The sequence below is a fragment of the Herpailurus yagouaroundi genome, unplaced genomic scaffold (genome assembly GCF_014898765.1).
Source record: "Herpailurus yagouaroundi ecotype Mexico unplaced genomic scaffold, PumYag 139, whole genome shotgun sequence".
NCBI classification, from domain to species: Eukaryota; Metazoa; Chordata; class Mammalia; order Carnivora; family Felidae; genus Herpailurus; species Herpailurus yagouaroundi.
Window position 1 is genome coordinate 43,271,631 of NW_024412394.1, and position 25,849 is coordinate 43,297,479.

General features: G+C 39.2%; 1 protein-coding gene and 1 pseudogene across 4 annotated transcripts in view; one reads left to right on the top strand and one right to left on the bottom strand.

Moving 5' to 3' along the window:
* Positions 1-25,849, bottom strand: part of UBE3D (ubiquitin protein ligase E3D) — a 244,646-nt gene that overhangs the window by 211,281 nt on the left and 7,516 nt on the right. For all 4 annotated transcript variants that reach the window (XM_040474046.1, XM_040474045.1, XM_040474049.1 and 1 more), the window contains exons 2-4: positions 19,520-19,716; positions 15,745-15,835; positions 3,786-4,017 (exon numbers count right to left, since the gene is read on the bottom strand). In XM_040474046.1, the coding sequence (XP_040329980.1) occupies positions 3,786-4,017; positions 15,745-15,835; positions 19,520-19,716 (520 nt within the window). The remainder of the gene's footprint in view (positions 1-3,785; positions 4,018-15,744; positions 15,836-19,519; positions 19,717-25,849) is intronic.
* LOC121029218 (elongin-B-like) lies at positions 19,915-20,917 on the top strand (annotated as a pseudogene).

Here is a 25,849-nt window from a genome sequence, read left to right on the forward strand (position 1 = left end):
GGCCACCTAGGTCATCTCTCCTAGGAAAGGGCAGACTAAATTGCTGGTCTAAGAAAGGAAGAGTGTCTTCCTGATGTGGGATATATGTATTGATCTGAGGAATCTTAACTGATTAGGGTAAGTTTGAGTACAATTATATTTTCCTTAGCATAAATAAATATTTTCTGAAAAACTGTATAAGAAGCACATTTAAACTGAGTTCCATGGATGTGCTAATAACTGATAAAGCTGATATTTTAATCTAGACCCCTTAGATGCTAAAACTTATGCTTCTAAGCACTACACCAAGTGTTTTCCAAACTAATTCACAGAATCACTTCAATGGGTTATGGCCTGCATTTTTTTTTTTTTTTAAACAAAATGAAATAGGGGCACCTAACTGGCTCAGTCGGTTAAGGTCATGATCTCGCAGTCCATGAATTCAAGCCCTGCATCAGGCTCTGTGCTGACAGCCCAGAGCCTGAAGCCTGCTTTGGACTCTGTGTCTCCCTCTCTGCTCCTTCCCTGTTCATGCTGCCTCTTTCTCTCAAAAATAAAAATTAAAAAAAAAAAAATTCTTTTTAAAGGATATAGGAAGCTCAGAAAGCAGATAGGCTCAACTGAAACTTTGCCATTTGGGCAGTTTCATGCTTTCTTACAATAAAATCTATCTGTATGGCTCCAAATTGGTCTTAAGACACTTTTTCAAAGATCCTATTTTGTACCAGTTAAATCAAACCATCATCATTAAATCTTACCAAAAACTAAAGGCTTTACTAAAAACTAATATGGGGTATTGGAGTAGCAATGCTTGAGAAGATCTTCTATTCAAAGCAAAAAATTTTTCATCAGGTGCTCCATTATGTATTTCATTCATAATTGCTCTTACGGCACATTTTGCTTTGTCTTTCAATGAAGCAAAACAATTTTTTTTGTTGGTTTGTTCACCAAAAAAAGAAGTCTACCTTTTCAAGACGCTGGTAATTGGGATTTTAAAATGTGATCAATAAAAAGCAAATTATTTCAAACAACCAAATGTGTGTATTTTGATTCAAACAAATAGAAAATACCTTTAATATAAATGGTAAAATCCGTATGTGTATGGCCTAGGATTTTATCACCAAGTAATGATTGTTCATTTTTGTCAAATGTGAAATGACACTGTGGTTACCTAAAAAAGAAAAATCCATATGGGATGAAATGACATAATGTCTGGGATTTGCTTTAAAGCCCTCCTGTGGTGGTGGGGGCAGGGGTGGAGGTTAAAGGGCGCGATGAAGCATACTTTATGAATCAAGATGACTGGTATTCTGAAGTTCCCAATTCTATCCTTTTTACATTTGTGCATGTTTACAAAATTCAACACATTATTCTGAGAAAATAAGAAATACACCCTTATGGACTTAACAAATTACCAAATCAGTAAATTATTGCCAAGCACCCCAGGAAAGGAAAAAAGGTAAAGCTGTTAATTGTACCTGCCAGCTGTAATATAATCAAAGTTCAGCTTGTTCCTGTGTGACCACACTCTCTAAGTCTAGAATAATATTATGTATCTTACAAACGGCTGAGGTGCCACCTTTGTCATCTTTATCATCCTATTACAAGATGTGAAATTTTTATTACGTTGGTAGACACAAAAAAAAAAATAGCATGAGACAATGAGTAAATGCAAGAATAAGGAAATCTTCGGGAGGTTACCGTGTGAAAACAAAAGTTATATACTGCCACATTTTCAGGGACAAATACTGTACAGTGTTAAGGGGGGTACTGCAGGAAAGAATTAAGTGCTGGATTTTATTTTTAAATTCAGGTCTTTTTAATTAAAATATTTTAACAGTCTAAATTTCATTTAAAGAGAAGCTCCGCTCTGTAATGCATTTCTCCTGACCAACGCTTAAAGGAAATAATACAGCAAGTTGTGCGATGAAGCAGGCTAACTGTGGGAACTCTGCAGAGCAAACATCAAAGAAAGACCGTGTTGTGAACTAATTAAATCAATATATCTGAGAGACGGCACCACTGCACAGAGATGTGGATTAGCCTCCTGTCTTCGTTTTTATTTCCCTTTGTGTTGTTTCAATTTCTAAGGACCCTTGATATTGTCTCGCCAAAAAAATGTTTCCCAAGAGATACCATTAGGATGCTGTGTCACCATGTGACATTTCAAAACCCTGCTAGATGGCTAGACTTGGTGATATGAGAAATAGGTTTTCAATAGCACAGAGCAGCCTTGTTCCCACAGGAGCCTTGAGAGCACTGTTTAAGCAGTCCCTCCAAATTTATGTTACTATTTTGGTCACAGGCATACTCTTTCAACTGCTGCAATATGCAATTAAAGAGAAACTTCCACCTTGGCTAACTTAGAAACAATCTTGTCAACAGCAGCTTGTGATAGGAGTTTCCCACAGTCTCAATGATACTAAACACCATTAGGTCTGACTATGAAGGGTCTTCCTTTAACACATACAATGACTGTTCACAATGAAGAGACATTCTTGGAAATGGCATCATATAACAGATAAAGACATAAATGAGAAGAATGTATTTCCATACAGTTTATCTAAAAAGGGAAACTTGTGGTTTCTCTTTTAATTTTTCTCCTCTCCTCTTCCATTCAAGTATTTTAAAAATATTTCCTTGCAAATATTTTAAAAATTTATAGCTTATCACAAGAATTAAAGTTAAAGTACATAAACAGTAAAGTATTAGTATACAAATTTAGATTAAAATACAATTTTAATATAACCATATTAAACATATAACAGATTTATATTAACTTACCATTTATCTTTGAAAACTATTAAAGGATAAAGTACTATAATTTTAAATGAACCATATTTAGGTAATTTAAATGAACCATATTTAGGTAAATGTGCTTATGGTGAGAGATAAGGCACTTAACTAATTCTAATAACTTTGATATTTGATAAACCTCCTTAATCTGTCCTTAAAACAGAAAATAGTTATGTAAGCTAACTTACAATCTAAGAGCTGCTCAACTATTGCATATTTCCTAAAGTGGTTCAGTTTTTGTTACAAAAATTAAATGAATTTTAAATGAAATTTAACGTACAATGCTTTCATTCCTACCAATAATCAGATGTGAAAATGAAGATTCTCTGGCAATGATTTCCTTTACTTTTTAAATCACATCTGTATTGATTTGCCACCAGGAGAATGATTTCTCACAAGGGCCAAGTCAATGCCATTGATTTTCTTTTAAAGTAAGGTAAACCATTTGTTCTCTGCAGTGAGAGGAAATTGCCTTCTCCCTAAAGCAACTTCTACAGCAAGAGACACTTGACCTCACAGTGTCAACCACCAACTTGGAGCCTGCAGCACAAGCTTCCTTTCCACACTTGGACTCCTCCATTTCCTCTTTTTCCTTGATGGCATCTACTCTCATGACATCAGTGGACACAGGGAAATACCTAGGCCTAACTCTGTACTACATATCCTGGAACAAAGAACACTTTAATCTAAATCAGACTATACAGATTATGGAATATTGTCCTAAAAAGAAGAAAGTAGGGCAATTTCGTTTGTAAAATGGCAACATTCCCAATTCTATGCACGAAAAAGTCCTCTTTCCTTCTTCCTCCAGACCCTGTAAGCTGTTTTGGTCTAAAGCCATATGCTCTTCCTATATCAATAGAGCAGAGCTGGAGAATAGAGGAACTTGAAAATAATGGATTTTGGTCCTTAGAACAGTCTGTGTAGCATGCTTTAATTAAGAAAAGATTGGAGAAACCAGTTTCTAAGCCAACCTCTAAATTAGCCTTTATTTTGAAAAGATATTTTACCAATTTAAAATGGTTCTCAGAAGAAAGACAGTGTGTCTCCACTGGGGCTAGTTCAGGTCTTGGCTGCCATAAATCACTTCTTAAATTCACCAAGAAGAAAGAGTCTCCAATAAAACAGTCATTCTCTTGTGGATGAAGTGGCTTATTAGCAAAGGGGTCAGGATGACAACACCATTCTCCAACTAGAGCTCCCCAGTTCTCACTCGGCAATGGGAGCACCCTGAGAAGCTTCCTAGTGGAAAGAGGAGAAACAATTTTTTACAGAACAAAATGGAAATCTAGCATTTTTAAATTAAACCAGCATGAAAGATGAAAGAAACTCATTAATCACATTGTCTGTAATGAAAAAATTTCCCCTCAATTACAAAAGTAACATATACTCACTATAAACAGTTTGAAAATGTGTAAAGGTATAAAGAAAATGAAAATCATCCTTTCCTTCCCAGCCAAAGACAAGTAACTACTTTGCAAATGACAGGGTATTTCCCTGCAATCCTCTCAAGAAACCACTGCAGTACACATGTACACAGCCCATGATCAGAAGATATACACAAACTGTATCTTGCTTTTATTTTTACTCTCTCTTTTTTTTTTTTTTTTTTTTAGTTATATGATGACTCTTAATGCCTCCATTCTATTCTATAAGTATGCCAAAACTTTTAGATCATTTCCCCCACTGGTATAGATATTTAGGTTTCAAGCTTTTCAGTATCACAACCTTGTGATGAACATTCTTATTAGAAAATTTGTATAATATATGATTATTTCCTTGGGAAAAAAATCTTACAAGTGTGATTACAATCACAAATTATATACATATTTTAAAACCCAATACATATCGGCAAACTGCTTTTCAGAAAGGCTGTATCAATCTATAATTCTTCTACGTACCTTCTTCAGCATTGAATATGATCACTTTTCCATGTAATGGGTGAAAATGTTCTCAATACTGTTCTCAATTAGCAACTCTTAATTGCTAGTGAGATTGAACTGGCTGTCCTAGTTATTGACCAGTGTGTTTCTTCTGTGATTTGTGATCAATGGCTATTTTCCAATGAGGTATTAGTATGTTTCTACTAATTTTTAAAAGTATATTCTATCTTGGGGTGCCTGGGTAGTTCAGTCCATTAAGTGTCGGTCACTTGATTTCAACTCGGGTCCTGATCTCAAAGTTCTTGAGTTCAAGCCTCACCTCAGACTCTGCACTGAGAGTGTGAAGCCTGCTTGGGATCCTGTCTCTCCCTCTCTCCCTGGCCCTCTCCTGCTCTCTCTCAAAATAAACATTTAAAAAATTTTATAAGAAAGATAAGAGTATATTCTATTTTAAGAATATTAGCCTTTTATCTATCATCTGTGACAAATTACTTTTTCAGTGTTATTGCCTTTTTTTTAAGTTTATTTATTTTGAGAGAGCAAGCACATACACTCATACAAGTGGGAGGGGCACAGTTAAAGGGAGAGAGAGAGAGAGAGAGAGAGAGAGAGAGAGAGAATACCAAGCAGGTTCCAAGCTGTCAGCACAGAGCCCAACAAAGGGCTCAGTCTCATGAACCATGAGATCATGACCTGAGCTATAATCAAGAGTCAGTCGCTCAGACTGACTGAGCCACCCAGGTGTCCCAGTGTTACTGCCTTTTAATTTGGTTTAGTCGTCTTAGATTTCAAATCACCTAACCCTTTCTTTTGTGATTTCTCCCATTACTATTTTTTAATAAACTTATTTGGGAGTAAATTTAAACTTACAGAAAAGTTACAAAAACAGTACCAATAGTACTCACATACACTCCACCCAGCTTTCTCTAAGGTTAACATCTTTTATAACCATGGAAGATTTGTCAAAACTAAAGACTTTATCTGGATTCCCCAAGATTTTCCACTAATATCCTTTTTCCCTTTGTTCTAGGATCCAATTGAAGATAACACACTGCACTTAATCATCATGTTTCCCCAGTCTTGTTTAGTCTGTTACATTTTCTTAGTCTTTCCTTATTTTTCAGGACCTTGACATTTTTGAAGAGCACTGGTCTGGTGTTCTACAGATTATCTCTCAATTTAAGTTTGTCTGATATTTTCTCAAAATTAGGCTGGGGTTATGGATTTGGGGAAGAATACCACAGAAGTGAAGTGCGTCTCTCAGTACATCTTACCAGAGGGTACACTCTATCAATATGACTTATTACTGGTGCTGTTCAACTTGAACACTTGGCCAGTGTGGTATCTACTAGGTTTCTCCAGTAAAAAGGCTATGTTTCTCCCTTTGCATACTCTATTCCTTGGAAGTGAGTCACTAGGTCTAGGCCACACTCAAAGGGAGAGAAATTGAGTTCCACGTTGCTACTATTTTTTATGCTTAAAACATCCTTATGCTTAATTAGGCCCTTATATTTGCTACCGCTTTTTTTCTTTTTTGATAGTTTTTTCTCCTGGACAACAATAGATACGTCAGAAGTTACCAGAAGAAAAGCCAAACATGGTGTACTTCTATTCTATTCTAAGTTAGGAAGATCAGTGGTCTAAGAGGAGAAGAAATGTGGGCGGGATGATGAAGAAACTTCCAAATAAGTAATCCTGAGAAAAACAGAACAGAAACATGCTTGTGGTCTTCTTAATGCCCACGAGCAGTGCAAATGCTTAAGCAGTCTCAATACTTGCACACCTCTGCTTCTATCAGCAGAAACACATGGTCATTAAGAATCAACTGTATTTGATCACAGACCTATTTATGATACTTATATGTTGTTTTAGTTATCTAATTTAATTAAATAGTATATAAACCAAGGAAATACGAATTGCTATTCCTCTGAAAACAAAAAATTTCAGACTAAATGAAAGCCGGTTGTAAAAAAAAAAAACACACACACACACAAAAAACAAAACAAACAAAACCCCAATAAGTGGTGAGAAGATATAACTATAGAACATTGGGGAGAGAGAGAAAGAGTAAAATTCTAGAAAAATTCTATAATCCCAAGGTTTTAAAAGTGTCGAATGACTCATTCTACTCTAAAGAAACATAAACTGGAGGGGCGCCTGGGTGGCTCAATTGCTTAAGCGTCCAACTTTGGCTCAGGTCACTATCTCACGGCTCATGAGTTCAAGCCCCACAATGGGCTCTGTGCTGACAGCTCAAAGCCTGGAGCCTGCTTCGCATTCTGTGTCTCCCTCTCTGTCTCTGCCCCTGCCCCACTCATGCTCTCTTTCTCTCTCAAAAATAAACATTAAAAAAAGTTTTAAGAAACAAACTGAAAATTGTAGATGATGAATCTTGGATAACATGTTAACAGTGAAAAAAGCTAGACAATAGTGGAGTCATGTTTAACAAAAATATATTGGTTCCATAGTAAGATATTAGTAAATTAATGTATATTTGCATGTTTTAAGTTAAAATATTTAAGACACAAATATATTGTTTTTTAATGATTTCCCCCGTGTAACCCTTTTTCTTTGATCTCCTCAAATGAGTCTCATAAAAAGACTTTTAACTACAGAACAAACTGATGGTTATTACCAGAGTGGGGGGAGGTTAAAGAAGTGATGGGGGTTAAGGAGTGCACTTGTCGTGATGAGCACCAGGTGTTATACGAAAGTGCTAAACCACTAAGTGGTACCCTTGCAACTAATATTACATTGTATATTAAGACCCACCAGTAAGAAAATGATAGGTGAACACATCACTTTCTCCCACTGGAGTCTGTGGAAAGTGAATTGTGGACGCAGGCCGCTGGGCAGCAGCTCTATCACCACCTTACCCGGCTTCTCAAGTACCAGCACAAAGCTAAGATCCACAAAGGTTGACAGCTGCTCCACTGCTCCAATCCACCACGGGACTCTGCCCAGTTTTTGTGGATCCACCAGCAACAACAAACCGCAGGGAACCCTCAAACATTCAACCTGGAATACCACCAGCAAGTGGAATCATGGACTGGTCTGTTATTTGATCAGTGATGGGGGGAGGGGGACTTGTAAGTATAAAAGTGGTTCACTCTATTACTGTTTAATAATCATTCTTCTCAATCTCTTCCTTACTGCTTTTGTATCAATATAAAATTAAAATATATTAAAATGTGTCAATCTTTTTAAAAAAAGGCAATTACAATATGGAAGAGGGTAGACATTTAATGTAGAAGTCTAGAGGACAAAGCTAGGAACAAGAAAGGTTGATTTTACTTTAACGTAAGGAAGAAATTTCCCTTTCAAATTAGGAAATGTACATTAGGAGCATCACTCAAGCTGCTTAGTCTATTAAGATTAATAAGCAATTTTTTCAACGTATGTTTTTTAAAAGCCTTCTATGAAGCAAGCATTCTGTTGACACAAAATATTCATATGCACAGTTCCTTCTCTCAGGGTACTTATGGGCTAGTAGGAGATACAGACTATAAACAAATGATAATAAAGCTTTATAAAATATGATTAATGCTTATATAAAAGTAATGGTTCTAAATTCTAAATGGGGTTGGGAGAGAGGACAGTTTAGACTCCTCTGAAAATTTAACGAAAGCTTTTGTCCTTTCTTCAAACTCATATTCCCACATGCACACAAAATCTGCATATTACTTTAGGGGATTCGTGGATTCATAAAACCAACCCACAAATTCAGGACAATAAATACAAAGTCCTAGGGTAGTAAAGTGTATATGGATTTCAGAGAGGAGATGATATCTGAGCTGACCTTTGAAGGATAAGTAGTTCTTCAGACAATTAAAGGAATTAAGCGCATCGTCACAGGTGGAGTTAACAATATAAAGATGAGCACCTTATCTCCTTAACTTGTCTTCCTAGTGTCTGGCACAGTGCCTGACTCATAGCATAAGTTCTTAAATACTTGTTAAAGGAATGAACAAGCATATTTTGATAACTATAACACGTGAGGCCCCTGGTTGGGTCTGTTGCAACAAACAAAAGGGTTAACAAACCTTTTCCCTTGCTACTTGAGAATCTAATGTTTAGTTTAACCACCTAGCTCTGCTACCCTGGAAACTAGGTAGATGGTAGGCATCAATTATATTGCTAGGCAACACTGCTTGTGGTAAAAATGACCCCTGACTGGTAAATTGCATCTGGACTGAAAGGAAGTATGAATGAGCTGTAAATGTCTGATGAGGGTGCCATGCTTTGGACTTCCCTGAATGCAGTCCTTTGCAAGAAACTCTAGAAATTATGCAAAAAGCATTACAAGATATATTGGCTGCTTAGGTCATGAGGCTTCTTCTCAGGGTAGCTCCTGCACCTGCTTGATTGTGGACCTTGAGCTTTGTACCTGGAACTGTGTCACATGGGGAGACAAGAGTCTCCAGATGGGTATGTGAGCTGTCACTCCCTGCAACTACTGTAGGACCCCTGCTGAGAGGAACTCCTCCCGAGGCTGCCCTGCTGGCAAGCTGGCAAGAAATGTGGCCTGTGGTAGTATTGTGGGTCTGTATATTTAACTGAATTTCAGAAGACCTCTGGTGGGCACTGCACACACCTTATTCTACTTAATGCTTACTACAACTTTGTGAGGTGACAATTTCCATTCCCCTGTTACAGAGGAGGAAAGATAGGCTCAGAAACATTAAATAATCTGTTTAAGTTCACAGAGCCAGAGGTGATGAATGAAGGCAGGATCTTAACTCAGGTCGTCCTGGCTCCAAAACTGAACTCTTTCCCTTGGAATATAATCCCTCCCCTGACAATGTAGAACATCAGTAAAGGAGACGGGGGAGATGGGATGGTGGCAAACTGTGCTGGGTGTTACATGCCAATCTAAGGGGTAGGGATTTGTTTCTACAGATAGGTGGGAACCATTACAGCATTTTAAGTGGAAAGGTGATAGGTCAGATTTTAATTTTTACAAAGAAGAGGCAAATAAGAGTACCTGTTTAGAGTGGGAAGCAGGCCTAAATAGTCTCCTAAATCTTCTCCACCACTAAGATTCTTTGTCTCTTGACATTTTGCATGTAGTGCCAATAAGCAGATCCTCAGTATAGTGCAAAAGACAGCAATGTAAAAATCTCATGCGTGATCACAGAAATGACACTGCACCAACATTTACAGAGAACTGGGAGACCTGATGCACATTAGCACAAAATGTGATATTTCAAACTTAACTTGACCCCATATAACAGTGAATAAGAGCTATAATATATCCCGTAACTATCTACCTAAGGCATCAGGAGCAAGAAAGTGCCTAATTCACAAGTCATTACAAAGATAAAAGTATTTTTACAACGGAAATAATTTTTTTGATGTTTTGGAAAACATAAAACCTTTAAGAACAAAACATGTATTATAATCACAGCTCTACTGAAACCTTATCTACGGAAAACCCTGAAACTTTGATATGATCTATTTCCCAAGAGAACTTTCTTTTTTTTTAAATGTTTTTTTTTTTTTAAACGTTTATTTATTTTTGGGACAGAGAGAGACAGAGCATGAACGGGGGAGGAGCAGAGAGAGAGGGAGACACAGAATCGGAAACAGGCTCCAGGCTCTGAGCCATCAGCCCAGAGCCCGACGCGGGGCTCGAACTCACGGACCGCGAGATCGTGACCTGAGCTGAAGTCGGACGCCCAACCGACTGGGCCACCCAGGGGCCCCTCCCAAGAGAACTTTCAAAATAAAATCCTTTTTTTTTTTTTTCAAAACACTATTTAGGTAAAAATGTGATGAAGCTCAGAAAAAGAGTGAAATAATTTCTTGATTTTTCTCTCAGTTTAAAATAACATGAACAGAAACACATGTTTATAATGAATTAAAATTTGCTAGTTATTTTTAATGCATCTTACCCACAAGCTTTAGGGCAAAATAAAATACACAACTTTAATCAATGCTACTGATTGATGTTTATTTTAAACTTAAACATGTAGAAAAAAACTTAAACATGTATACAAGAAAATGCAATACCCTTTAACATAAAAAAACTTTTTTTTTAATGTTTATTTTTAAGAGCGAGAGAATGAGCAGGGGAGGGGCAGAGAGAGGGAGACAGAGGATCGGGAGAGGACTCTGTGCTGACAGCAGAGAGCCCAATGCAGGGCTCAAACCCACAAACTGAGATCATGACCTGAGGTGAAGCAGGACACTTAACGGACTGAGCCACCCAGGTGCCCCAATACCCTTTAACTTTAAAATCAATCATTAATCAGTGATAATAACAATGGTAACAACATAGAGCTTTTACAGACTGGATTATAACCAAGTAGACATTAAGAATTTTAAGAATATCAAGTGGGGCGCCTGGGTGGCTCAGTTGGGTTAAGCGTTGAACTTCTGCTCAGGTCATGATGTCACAGTTTGTAAGTTCGAACCCCGCATCAGGCTTGGTGCTGGCAGCTCGGAGCCTAGTGCCTGCTTCAGATTCTGTGTTTCCCTCTCTCTCTGCCCCTCCCCCACTTGCACTCTGTCTCTCTCTCTCTCTCAAAAATAAACATTTAAAAAAACTAAAAAATAATAATAAAGAACAACACCAAGTATCTAAAGCTCAAAATATGGCTGCCAAAACCTAGAAAAATTCAGCTGATATTATCCAACTGGTAGATGACAAATCCTATGAGCCAAACTTAGCATTTGATCACCATTATGGACTTGGTATAACTAGACCCATAAAAGTACAACCATTTTTTCCCATAAATGTGTGTAGTGTTACCAACAATCCAATTTGTACCTGTACACTTTTTTCACCTCTTTGTTCTCTTTCATAGAAAAGTGACTGTACTCAGAGTAGTTATTTTCAGAATACAATTATAGCTGGTCTGTCAAGCGGACCTGGTTGGATATTATGACATCTCTTATGTTTCCATAAAGTCCATTCTACTTGTTTCTTCTAGTTTCCATGGCCTCCCTGGCTGCCGGCTGACATCCAGCTCTGCTGGTGCAGGTGAAATAAGGAGGGGCCTGTCCAGAGACCTTTGAAGACCTCTCAAATGGACTGAAAAATGGACCTCTCAAAAGGCTTTTGTTTGAAAGTCTAACTGATTTAACTCAAGTCTGGCATGAATTTATTTCTAGGCGACACAACAAATCCCAAACACAATAACCATTTAGCTGTTTCTGACACTACTCACAAAAAAGTAAATTTTGTTATTACTGTTACCTGATATTAGGGCCTATTGGTCTCAAGAGTGTAATCATAAACTGTATATGTTCAATTTTTCTTTTTAACTTTTTTAAATGTTTATTTATTTTTGAGAGTGAGAGAGAGAGTATGAGTGGGGGAGTGGCAGAGAGAGAGGGAGACACAGAATCTGAAGCAGGCTCCAGGCTCTGAGCTGTCAGCACAGAGCCCAACACGGGGCTCGAACTCACAAACTGAGAGATCATAACCTGAGCCGAAGTCGGACGTTTAACCAACTACGCCACCCATGCACCCCTGTTTAGACAATTTTATACAAAAACTCTGAACTGGTAAAAAATGTATGTTGGTGAATTTTATGGTAAAAAAATAGGCATTATTTGTTTTCAAATAACCAAAACAAATGGTTAAGATCATGTATTCCTAAACTAAGAAAAAGGACTGCTATCATTAGCAGATTTCATGCATCTCGGTGCTATTAAGTTTTAAAAGTCATTAATGAGTGTGAATAGATTAAACAGTCCTTTGCATCTTATTTCTATAATTTGCTTAACAAGAACCTTTTTCATTAAAAACAAACAAGCCAAAAAAAGAAACAAACAAAAAAAAAGGAACAAGGATTAGTCTTGCATTACCCAAATAATCATCAATCACAGAACCCAAGGTATAACTTTATGAGGTTTACTAATCACAGAATTTTCTGCTGGTAGGGCTCCTACAGATGTATCTAATCCAACTTCCTATTTTACAGGTGAGAAAACTGAGGCTTAGAAAACTAAAGGGTCTTATTCCCAAATAATAAGGCTAGCCAGTAAGCAGATCCTCTCATTAGAGGATTTCCCAGTACAGATAAATCAACCCATCCCAAGGTTGATTATCCTTGCCCTATCACACCTATCCAAGCCCTCCTGGAAAAGATGCTTACAATTAGTTGACTTTGATTATGGAACATACAAGCCTTTTTTGAAATACACTTCATTTTGTTTTCTATTTAACAAGCACAAAAGATATCCTTACTACCTGCATGAAACAGGAAACTGAGGGAGAAATGAAAAGACCACTGGGTTTAATGTAAAAAGTCAACATGAAATCCTTGTGCTGATACTGGATGATACTTGTTTTTCCAACAGTCATGGGGCATGCTGCCTAAGAGTGAAATGTAAGCAAAGTCTTGAATCACCTACTAATGAGTTCTCTGCATTGTTCCAGAGGCACACACATGCCAGGCGCACAGGTGAGATAGGAAAAGACTTTCAGGTAAGTCCATGTTTATCTTCTCAGAAAGAAAAAGGGAGAAAGGAGGGTCATTTCCCTGGCACATCTAAAAAACACAGTTTCAAAAGGATTTGAAACACTAAACTAGATAACTTGCTAGTTTTCTAATAAGACCAATATGGAAAGGGGGTGGTAGTGGAAGGAGTCTGTAAAAACAATTAAAAAGAGCTTGTCGAGCTTTTACTATTATATATATTTCAGCCTTTAACTCTTCTGACCAGTTCAGAAAATAGGCCTTATAATGTCTACTTAAGAAGAAACAGAAATGGGTAGGAAGCATTACAGAATTCTAAGCAGGGAAGTGACAGGTCAGATTTGAATTTTTACAAAGAGGAAGAAGGCAAATAAGAGTACCCATTTAGACTGGGAGTTAGGCCCAAACAAGCTTCTAAATCTTCTCTGTCACTAAGATTCTGTCTCTTGACATAGCTATTTAAGAAAACTCATTATGTCTACTCAAGAAGAAGCTGAGGTGATGTGGACAAGGTTCCCCAGCTACTAAGTGGTGAAGCTGGAGTTCAAACCCAAGGTCCCATCTCCTACTTCTGCTTTACATCACATGGCCTTCCAGACAGTCAGCATTAGGGAGAGTGAAACTGTCCCTCTGTGTTCACCTGGAAGCCCTTCTGGTTCTCAATTCCATGATTATAAAAAGAATTGACACAAAACAGAAGATACAGCTCCTGAATAGGAAAACTTGCTGCAGGTTAACAATTTTTTGTATCATCATCCTTTTCCAATGAAACACAAATATCAGCCAATAATGAATGAGCATATCTTTTATGGTGAGCAGTACCAGGAAATAGTGTTACACTGAATTTAACCTGCTCCTCCTGTAACTTCTAGGTCACCTCAATGTTGGATAGCCAGGCCTGTTTCAGAAACTTTATGTGAGAATTAAACCAAAGCCTGAAACAGACTGAGAGAAGGAAAAGTTTCGAGGTTCAACTACAACATAAACTGGAATGCTCTGGACATGTCAGGCTACAGTGGGTCTGTCACGGAGTGCACATTCGGCAGCAAATTCAGCCTGCAGGACATCTGAGCAAGGACATTCTCCTCTCTTCTGCAGATTTAGTCACTTCATTTCTTACCCAAGATAATCATTCAGAGGTGCTCCATTCACAATCCCCCCACTTGTATTAGGGTAACTTTCCATGATCTCATCTACCTGGGACACTGCCAGGAATCAGAAAGTAAGCAAGAGAGGCTGGTGGAAAGCCAAAATAAACACCCCACTGTTTATTCAATTCAACCCAGGAAGAATTTATTGAGAGTGCACTATTTTTCAGGCACTGTGGCCTGATCCTGGGCTGATGCTGATGATGCTAGGGATGATGATAAGAATAATGATTACAGCAGTAACCATCATATACTGAATGCCTACCATGTGCCAAGGCACTGCTATAAACACTTAAATTTATTTGATGCTCCCAACAACCCTATGAGGTAGCTCCTATTATCATTTATATTTTTGTAATAAGGAACTTGAGGCACGGAGTGGTTAAGTAACTTGCCCAGAGTCACAGCTAATAAATAGTGGATGCAAACCAGATAGTCTGGCTTCTGACTCTATACCACTAGACACTACCCTTAGCAGAGCACATAAACTTTAGATGAGCACATAAACCAACCCAGGGTTCAGGGAGGGCTCCCAGCAATTGAGCCCTGTCGGATGAATTTAGGTAGGCGCTAACCAGAGGGAGAGAGAGGTGTGTGGAGCATTCCAGGGGAGAGAGTAGCTCTATGCAGGTAGAGGTCTGGCATTCATTGAGGCAAGGAACACTGAAAGAGGAGCAGGTTTCAGATGCAGACAAGGAGCCATTCACATCTAAGTCTCAGGAACCTGTCTCACAGGAAACACATCTAACAAAGAAATCTAACTTCTTTCTTTAAATATTGTGAAAGATATTAACAGTTTTATCTGTCTTTCCAACCAATGAATGATTAGAAGCTGAAAATTCGGGGGAAATGGTTTGTGCCAAGGTAACAAGAAGGTTGACAAAAGAACAGGAGAAGATGGGAAAAAATAAGGAAAAGAGACACCTTGGGAATAGAAAGAATATAGCAAAGAGCCCCTCCCACCTCAATAGAGTAACCACAGCACACTGCAAGAATAGGTTACAAGATTAACTTAATCATCAAGAAAAGGTTAATTTGTGCTCCATAAGCTCTGTTTTAATAAATGGGGAAATAGGACATGGAGTTTAGAAAAGCACTAATAGAAATAGCTCAAATAAAAAGCTGTGTTGCATGAGCCTCTGTGATTTAGAAAATTCATTTAATGTGGAGAAAACCTCATTCACCAACATGATGGATAAAACATGCAACAGAGTCCATGTCTCTTTTCAGAAGACACATGCTTCAGTGATCTACACAGGCTTCCACCAAGATAAGCCTTCCTCCCTCAAAGCCAGCATGCCATGTTCCCCTTTGTCCCCTTTTAGAAGACCTAACTGCTCTATGATTGCTGGAGAGCTTAATGGTTGATTTTGTTCAAAGTGACATTAAGCTGGCTCTCATTTTAAGGCCATATACTTCTCCCCTGGCAATTACTTCAAAAATTCTGATAGAAGAAAAAGAAAACCATTGCCAGGCACAGAATTAATCAGTGTTAAATAAATTCCTTACCTGTCCCTTATTATGACTTCACCACAGGACTGGCAATAAAATGTACAGCATTCTCGGGTTTGTGAGCTTTGATTAAACATGGAAATCAGTTCTAAAAAAAAAAAAATCAATGAAATAGCAAATCTTAGAGGTTTGGAACAAATATATTAACATACTTAAAGAGTTTAACAGCCACAGTAAATTACGATCAATAAACACTGTTTACGATCTACCCAGAAGTACACATTTAATTAGCATTATCTGATGACTCAACCAGAAGCAAATATTGTGAAGCGTTCTCAAAAACAAGATTTTGCTGGGGCACCTGGGGGCTCAGTCGGTTAAGCGTCCGATTCTTGATTTCGGTTCAGGTCATGATCACGGTTTGTAAGTTCAAGCCCTGCATACAGCTCTGCACTCAAAGTGTGAAGCCTGCTTGGAGTTTTCTGTTTCCCCCACTCTCTCTGCCCCTACCCCCTCATGCTCTCTCTCTCTCTCCTCTCTCCCTCTAAATAAATAAATAAATAAATAAACAAATAAATAAATAAATCTTTAAAAAATTTTTTAAAAATACCACAAGATTTTGCCAAGTGTCTCAGAGCTAGGTATCTCCCTAGATGATCCATGTAACATACCATTGAGTTATCTCACTCATTCCATAAATACCGACACTAAGGATGAGAGAAAAGTAGCAATTTCTTTCACATCAAACTAACTACAAGGAGCTTCACCATCCTCAGCTTTCCTCTGCTGTTTTAGGTATAGTTTTTGATCTCCATGACTGCTGGCTCTATCTCTCAAATTTAAGTTTAATTTGATTTAAACAAGGTCTATGTCAACTCTGGCCTATTACCAATGCATTCAAAAAGAATCTTGAAACTGGTCTCTATTGGACAGGTTCCTGGGAATAGAATGGCTCCTAAGAAGAACTCAATCTTTCAAGAGCAAAACTCAACTCCTGGTTAAAGCTGTGGAAAAATGTACATTTCCCACATTATGTAAAGCACAGCATTCCCTTGGCTTCCATTCTTTAACTCACGAAGAAAGGAAACTTTCATTTCCAAAAACAAAAACCCACACAAAAGTACTTGTCTATAAAAAAATTTTTTTTAATGAAATGAGGTCATACACATTAAAATCAAGCAATGTAAACTTGGTTTATGTTACTTCGTAGGTATGTTAAGATTTTAAAAACTGATGCAAGAAAGTTTAAGCCTTGACAATTAAAAAGTCATCCTTTTAATTTCTAGGGGTGCCCACCAATCCCTGTAGCAGTAAAGTGAAGTAAACAGTATTCTTTAATTTTGAGCAGATAATAAGTAGACCTGGGTAAGTCATTCAAAACATTCTTTCAAAATATTCTTTTCAGAACGAATAAACAAATTTTCAGTGAAACACTCCCCCCTGCTGGTCACCCAGCAGGATCCACTGGCTCACGTTCAAGTCAGAACTTCCTGACAGAGTGGCATCCTGGGAGAGCACTGCCACCTGGGGATGAATAATGCTTGTGCTGTATCAGATTTTACTGTAGCCAGTTCCCTGTCAAAGGTCATGATCTGACTTATGTTCCAGTCAGAATACCATAATGTGTTTACTATAGTCCTTAAAAGAACGTTTATAGTTGAAAAGTCAACTTTTTAAGAACCTCAAAACACAACTAAATGCTAAAAATGTCAAAAGTCACTTCCTACACTACATTTTGACTCAAATTAACATCAGTATGTATCTATCTGATATTTATTCATCCAGCAAATATTTATTCACCACCTATTATGTGGAAAGCACCAAAGCTATTAAGTACTGAGATCTATTTTGCATACCCTTTTATACACTACCGAACAGGTCTTTGAAAGTCTTCCTTTTCAGATATTTGAGTAAAACGTTTTAAAAATGTAAAGGAACAGGAGACCAATGGAATGCAAACAATATGCAAACCAACATACAGCAATTTCTTCTGTTCTACAACTAAAATGAAACAACAATGCTTGCTGATTTAAATTTTTTCTATTAGTTCAAGTTTTGCTATTTATCAACTATTACAGAAGATGAGTAGGCAACAAACCAACCCCGTCTCCAGAAGGCCTCCCTACCTCCCCAGTGTGGGATCTAAAATCACAAATCCAGAAAACTAGCAGAAGATCGGAAAATACCCCAGTGTGGCTTTCATGCCTGCCTTTCCCCAGTTTCCATTATTAGTCTATTTCCCATCTTGGTGACCCCATTCTTCTTTCCATGGTTATTACAAGAGTCATTCTTAGCATTTGGATATGTCACTTGAGCTCCATGACATTTCATTTTCCAACCCCATATTCCTACAACCAACTCTGCCCAACTCAGACTAGTTATTCATTAATCCAGGACTTGAGCAAAAATGACTCTACAATGAAAGAGCAGCACAAGACTCAGGGGAATGTTCCACATCACCTACATGGCTCTTCAAAACAATCCTGCTGACCCCACCTCTAGGGTCCATGCCGCTCAAATGAAAGGCTGAGCACAGATGAGGCAGAACAAAGTCTCAGGGTGCAGTTGAAACAATTATGATCCTTCCCTGATAATCAGCATCTCATAGATCTGTTACAGCCTGTTTCCCCTTTTTAAATCATTTTTTTTAAGTTTATTTATTTTGAGAGAGAGGGAGAGCGTGTGCACACGCATGAGCGAGCAGGCAAGGAGCAGAGAGAGAGGGAGAGAGAATCCCTGCAGGTTCCACACTGTCAGCACAGAGCCTGATGCCAGGCTCGAACTCACATTGAACCGTGAGATCATGATCTGAGCTGACATCAAGAGTCAGATACTTAATGGACTGAGCCACCCGGGTGCCCCTTCCTTTTTTACATCATTTTTAATCCTTTAAAGCATCTTACTTCCATGGTAAGAGATTTAATGAACCAATATTTTATTCAATAAGTTACTCTGAGAAACATTTCTACCATCTGACTGAATGTGACAGTAACAAAATATCAGAAACATAACAGGCATAGCAATAACCAAAATCAAATTATACATCAAACTCAATTTCAGAATCTTTATATGTGTTGCTCTATCTGGAAATGTCTCTACGTGGATGAGACCACTCTCATCATTCCATCCCCTGGTCGAGCATCAAGTGGTCTTCCCTGGGCACCTTTCACCCTAGTCACTCCCCATCCCATTATTCTGCTCTACTTTGACCAGAGCACTTTTCTCTGTACCCAAGTAATTTATTTGTTCATTATCTGTTCCCACCCATGAGAATGTAAGCTCCCTAAGAGCAGAGACCTTCTGAGTGTGGTCACTTCTGTATATCCCAGCACCTAGATCAAAGCCTAGCACATAGCGTAAGACAATGTTTGTTGGGTGGATGAATACTAATGCTTGAAAATCAACCAGGTGTTACACAATTGCTCTCTCATTTAATCTTCAGTGAGGTAGGTAATCAACTCGCCAAGGTAGGTAATTTTACAATTAAAGAAAGAAGGCAGGGGTTACATAGGAAATCTCTGTACCTTCTGCTAATTTTGCTGTGAACCTAAAACTACTCTAAAAAATAAAATCTGTTAAATGGAGGACAAAAAACCCACTAACCCCCGCAACCCCCTCCCAAACAAAACTTCGGAAAGGTTGAAGGGCATGTTGAACTGCACACCTAATAACTGGCAGAGCTGACAAAGAAACCTTCTGACCATCAGCTCTTTCCATGCTGCTGCGGAACAGTCTTTTCCACCTGGGAAAAGGTCAAATTTTCAAAGGGAGAATCAGCTTTGATTTACAATGAAGAACTAAGTGCTAAAACAGGAGTGCTGGTATCACTTACTGGCATTGGATTCTGCCCACACCTGCAGCCGCAGGTGCAGCCCATCTCCAGCCACGTACTGCAGCCCTCGGCAAGAGGAAGGTACAAGCCTGACCTCTGCTGGAAGCCGGAGCTCTGTGCAGTCTGCAGGGGTCTTCACCTGGAGTGATGATGGTGTTATAGAAATATCCATGGGCGTACCTCCTTCTTTAGGCTCCCTGGTAATTAAAAATAAAACACACAAAAAATTGTTTATCAATGATGAAAACCACACGATACACAAGACAAAAATGGCCAAGGATCTCTCTGTTCCTTTTCAATATATGCTTTAAAGTCACTGGCCTCCCAAAATAGCAGTGAACAGATCATAAAGGAAAACATCATATACTAGATTTACACGAGATCAGACTACTTTTCACAGTCACAGTAACATGAAAGTTCTGGAACATATTTTTATTCTTGCTTTTTTTATGGTAATAATGATGCATTTTTAAATGTGCACTTTTCCCATTGCTAATAAAGATTCTGAGCCCCAATTCTCTATTCTAATGCTTGCTGTAGCTACTCCACCTAGACCTTCGTGGGGTTGCTCCCAGGGCCATCCTGCACGCACAGTCCACCTTCCACCTCCTAGTAGCCCTTATTTCCTCCCACCAGTTTCCCCAAATGCAGGTTCTCTGAACTAGCACAATCTAATGCTGGCCTGTCCTACATTACGCACTTGTTCTTCAAAGTATTTCTGGTAAGAGAACTCAAGGCAGCACATTCATCTATGGTTTATTCACCTATGCATTCCTTGGCCCTATCATGGTTTATACATTCATTTACTTTTTCACTCATTCATTCAATACACCTATTTTGAGTTCTATTATGTGCCAGGTACCAGAAATACAATTAACAAGATATTTTCTCTGCTCCTCACCCCCCCTACTCCAAGTAGGACACAGGTAAGTGAACAGGAATGATCAAGGGAGTGTTAAAACACGTGGTGAGGCCAGGCCAGAATGATGAGTTGCACCGGGAGGGGGTTGGGGGACAGCCTGCCAACTTCGGGACATGTTTCTCATGATCTGGTGCCACAAGACAATCATCTTCACTGACGCCAAGGAGTTGAACCACGGTCAAGCTGAAGCGCATCATTGAGCGAATCCTCAAGCAGCCGCCCAAACAGGTGTACACGGTTGACCAGCTTCTGGATGATGGCAAGACACGGGGAGTGTGGCTTCACCAGTCCGGCAGCACAGCTGCAGGCCCCACCCACTGTGGGCCTGGCCTTCTGGGCAGCTCCACCCACTCCCCTGTGCACCAGATGAAGCCTTTAAGGGCCTGTGCACCAAGCCCTTCTCCAGCCTGCCTGGGCTGCCTGCTGTGATGAAGCCGAAGGACTCAGGAAGCAGCACCAACGAACAAGTGGCCTAGTGAGTGAGAGGACCCTGAACTCAACCCCACCTCGTGCCCCACCCCCACTCATAAAAGAGATTTGGGTGTCAAAAAAAAAAGCAACTACGTTGCATTGCACTTATTCATGGTAAATACTGAGTACTATGGAAGCAGGTGGAGAGCTGCAGTAACTGTCAGAGGTCAAGCGCTGTTATTCGAATAATGAATGGGCTAGTGAGTGAAATATTCTTCTGAGACTAGCATTACAATGATGCTGTATTTTACTTACAATAAAGTATTGTCATTTGATATACAGGATTTTGATAAGACCAGGATTACATGAAATGAAAGATACAGAAGAAAACACTTAAGAAAACAATCTAGTGATGTATGAATACCAGATATGAAAGGATTTGCTAAGCCAATTCACAAGCACAAATCACTTGGAGTAGGCAACCAACAGTAAAGCAGAATACATTCCCTGTCCACCAGACACCAAAAGCATGGCAGGGGATGAAGACATATTGAAATTATCCTTATATGAAGCTAAAATATGCTTAGCAGTGGTAACAGAGGTGTCAAGCATTCTGACTCCCTCTTAAGTGCAGACAGCAGGGGCGGGCCATCAACTTGGTATAACCTAAGTACAAAAGGTAGGCCATCTACTTGAGTGTTATCTAAGAACAGAGATCAAACCCTGTGTTGAGGTATGAATCTTGATCAGGCCTCTTTCTTAGAAAACCTTAAGATTACTTTCTGGCTAGTTTCTCTTCAAAGCATATGAATCTGCACCTAACTGGCAATACAGAATATTAAGACCCTGAGTCTTTTCCAGGGAATACATTCCCAAACTCTTGAGTCAAAAGTCTAATTTTGAGAAGGCACCTGGCTGGCTCCAGGTGTCGTACCTCGTTGGTTAAGTGTACGACATGGGCTTAGGTCATGATATAGCCCTGCACTGGGCTCTGTGCTGACAGCTTGGAGCCTGCTTCGGATTCTGTCTCCCTCTCTCTCTGCCTGTCCCCTGCTCACACTCTGTCTCTCTCCCTCTCAAAGATAGACAAACGTTCAAAAAAAAATTTTTTTTTTAACTCTAGTTTTAAGAACCGATGCTCAAGAAATAAACTTCAAAGGGTGCCTGGGCGGCTCAGTCGGTTAAGCATCCAACTCTTGATTTTGGCTCAGGTGTTGATCTCACGGTTCATGGAATCAAGTTCCTCATTAGCCTCAGCATGGAGCATGAAGCCTGCTTCAGATTCTCTGTCCCTCTCCCTCTGCCTCTGCCCCCCACTCCCACTAGTGCTCACTCTAAATAAATAATTAAAAGAAAATAATAATAATAATCCTCTAAAGCAGAGGTTAGAAGGGCCAGATGGTATTTCAGGTTTTGCGGGCCATATATGGCCTCTGTTGCATATTATACTTTGTATTTTTAAAAATTCTTTAAGTGTTTATTTATTTTTGAGAGAGACAGAGTGTGAGTGGGGGGGGGGGAGGAGGCGGGCAGAGAGAGGGAGACACAGATTCCAAAGCGGGCTCCAGGCTCTGAGCTGTCAGCACAGAGTCCGATGCAGGGTTGAAACTCACAAACCGTTGAGTTCATGACCTAAGCTGAAGTCAGACACTTAACCGACTGAGCCACCCAGGCGCCCCCGTATTTTATTTTTAACAATGCTTTAAACAATATAAAATCCACTCTTAGCTCATAAGCTGTACCAAAACAGGCCATAGGTTACATTTGACCCATGGGCCATAGTTTGTTGACCACTGCTCTAAAGATGCACAATTTGTCCATTTTGCTACTTCAGCGATTTTCAAGCTGGACTGTGCAGTTGGCACTTAGAAGTGCCTCAAGGGATATCATGGGGTTTCTAGGCCTCACCCCCATCCCATCTCTGGCTTACCACTCTTCTTCCCCTTCCTGAAAAATTCAGCCAATTACAGAGGGCTAAGTAAGGTAGGAGGCATCTATGTAAGTGTCGTAGAACCAGAGTGGCCTGGGATGGATGTGAGAAACCCAGCAGAGGAAGGAAGGAGGGCATCCACCAGGACAGCCACTACATAGGGATGTCAGATCTCAAGAGGGATGAGGGGAAATCTAAGGATGAGGGGTGAGGGTGGCTGTTACAGGGTATAGGGCTTCAGAACCTGCCTTAGACTGTTCGTGTTGCTATAATTAAATACCACAGGCTGGGTAGCTTAAACAACACACACTTCTTACAGTTCTGATGGCTAGGAAGTAAAAGATCAAGGTGCCAGCAGATTTGGTTCTTGTTGCAGGCTCTCTACCTGGCTTGCAGATGGCCGCCTCCTCATTATATCCTCACATGGCACGGAGCATCTTCTGTGTGTCTTCTTATAAAGGCACTAATCCCATCATGGTGGTTCCATTCTCATGCCCTCATCTAAACCTAATTACCTCCCAAAGGTTCTATATCCTAATACCATCATATTGGGCATTAGGGTTTCAACACATGAATTTTGAGGGGACACACAAATTCATTCCATAGCAGAGCCCAAGAAGATACCAGGAAGGTGTCAACACTGAGTGGGAAGGAGTGGGGGATGGGAAGCAGCAAAAGATGTCTGCAGAAGATAAGTTACATAAAAGGGAATTAACCAAATAAATGTATGTCATGAGAATAATGGAAGCCAGTATTCTCGCTGTGGGAGAATACAGTTACAAAGAGGGAAAGGGAAAACACCAGAATGGATCCTACCACCATAGACTAGAATTAGAAATACTAGTGTGGAGTCATGGTATATAATGTGGAATCAATGTATATAAGTAGATATGGTAATACAGATGTATATGTGTGTAGATGTATGTATAATATACAAACACACAAGCATACACATACAGCCATTCATACGTAAACATGAGGTATATGTCACATACACACTACTTTTGTCCACTAGGACCTGGGAAGAGTGACATGTCAATAGTAATGAGAATACTTTGTGCTCAGATTTTGGTTTCGAAAGGTCATTTCCCACTTTAAAACAAATGAACAAATACAAAACAAAATAGCATTCCCTGAGAAAATAACTATATCCAGGGCTGGAACAGGAAAAGAATGAGATGAGCCTGGAACATGTTGCTGCGCAAAGAAAAAAGTCAAGGAATAATAGGAGCACATTAAAAAAGACAGAAATCCACTTGAAGGGACTCCCCCTGGCCACATCCGGTATAACTGGAGCAAAAAAAGTAACCCAATGAATAAGACCATAGGTCTATACTGATGTAAATGAATGAATGAATAAAATGAAAGTCTGATGAGGAACAAGAGCATTTACAGATAGTCTCAAAGGACCTCTACAAGTAATCTTTATTGATTATAAAGAGACAGTCTTGCCAGACTGAATCAGCAAGAGCAGGGAGTCAGAACTGGCTACTGCACTCAGCAAATCTGAGAGAACAGAAGCATGAAGATTTCTCCTATCCTTTGTCAACCATACATTATTCTTCCTGAACACTGAAGCTCTTTCCACTACATATCAAAACTCCCCAGGAGTATGGCAATGCAAAAGATTTGAGATTCCCGTACATGTGACAAAAGGTTTTGTTTTTTTTTGTTTTTTGTTTTTTTACTCCATTTCAGATTTGTCCTTCTTCATTCCTATAAAAGCAGTAACCCAGTCAGACAACTTCACCTAGGCCCCTGTTCTGGTGTGCATTTACTGTGAGTTTTTGTCTGCCTATGCTACTTGCACTCATAAAGCTAAAGCACTCAGCCTTCTGCCTTCTGGAAGATAAAGAAATAGTTTCATCCCTGTGACATCCTTGTTCTGTAGTTACTCTGATGATAGCCAGTGAGGTTGTTAAAGTTTGCAGTATTCTCTTCTTTGAATGGTTGAGGAAGGGGAAGAACATCCTCTTTCTTTTATGATAGTGCAGATATGCTAGCTTAAAGTGTATGTTTGTATTTCCTTATAATTAAAATACTGTTCAATTTGTTTTTTATAGACAGGGAAAAATATTTTACATAAATTGACTTCACGATTGAAAACCAGATGCTTTAGGCTGAACCATCATAGCTTCAGACTCAATGTTTTCCTAAATAAAAATGTTAAAGCCTCAAAAAAAAAAAAAAAGGAGTAACTTTATGGTGAACGTAGATATCATCTTATCTACATGCTCAAAGTTAGATGAACTTTAATGGAATAAGTCAAAATCATGTGCTACCTGATAGGATGCAATGAGAACACAGCATCACTTCTGTGATATTCCTGCCAAAGATGTACAACCTGACCCTAATCTTGAGGAAACACGAAATAAACCCAAATAGAAGTATATTCCACAAAACAAATAGGCAGTCATCTTTAAGTGTCAAGATTGTGAAGGTCGAGAAAAACTGTGGAAAGTTTCCAATTTTAAGAGACTAAGGAAGGGCGCCTGGGTGGCTCATTAGGTTGAGCGCCTGACTTCAGCCCAGGTCATGATCACAGGGCTCGCGGGTTTGAGCCCTGCCTTGGGCTTTGCACGGGTGGAGAGGAGCCTAATTCAAATTCTATGCCCCCCTCCCTACCCCCTCTCTCTGCCCCTCCTACACACTCTCTCTCAAACATAAATAGACATTAAAAAAATAAAAATAAAAGACTAAGGAAACATGACAATGAAATGCAATGCATGATTCTGACCTGGGTTCTTTTGCTATTATAGATAATATGCGGACATGTGGCAAAACTTGAGCGGGGTCTGAGTGTTAAGACGACAGTAATGTGTTTTCCATTTTGAAGGTTGTGTGGTGGTTATGTATGGGAATGTTCTTGCTTATAGGAAATATACAGTAATATAGTCAGGAGTGACAGTAACTTACTCTCAAGTTTGAGACTGTGCAAAAACAAACCGTTTGAGAACTGATTTTCCACAGGTTTGAGACCTGATTTTATATACTTGAGGCTTTCTTCACCGTGCACTTAGATTCTTTCAGGTGTCACACCCTGTTTGAATGTATCCAATGACTGCCA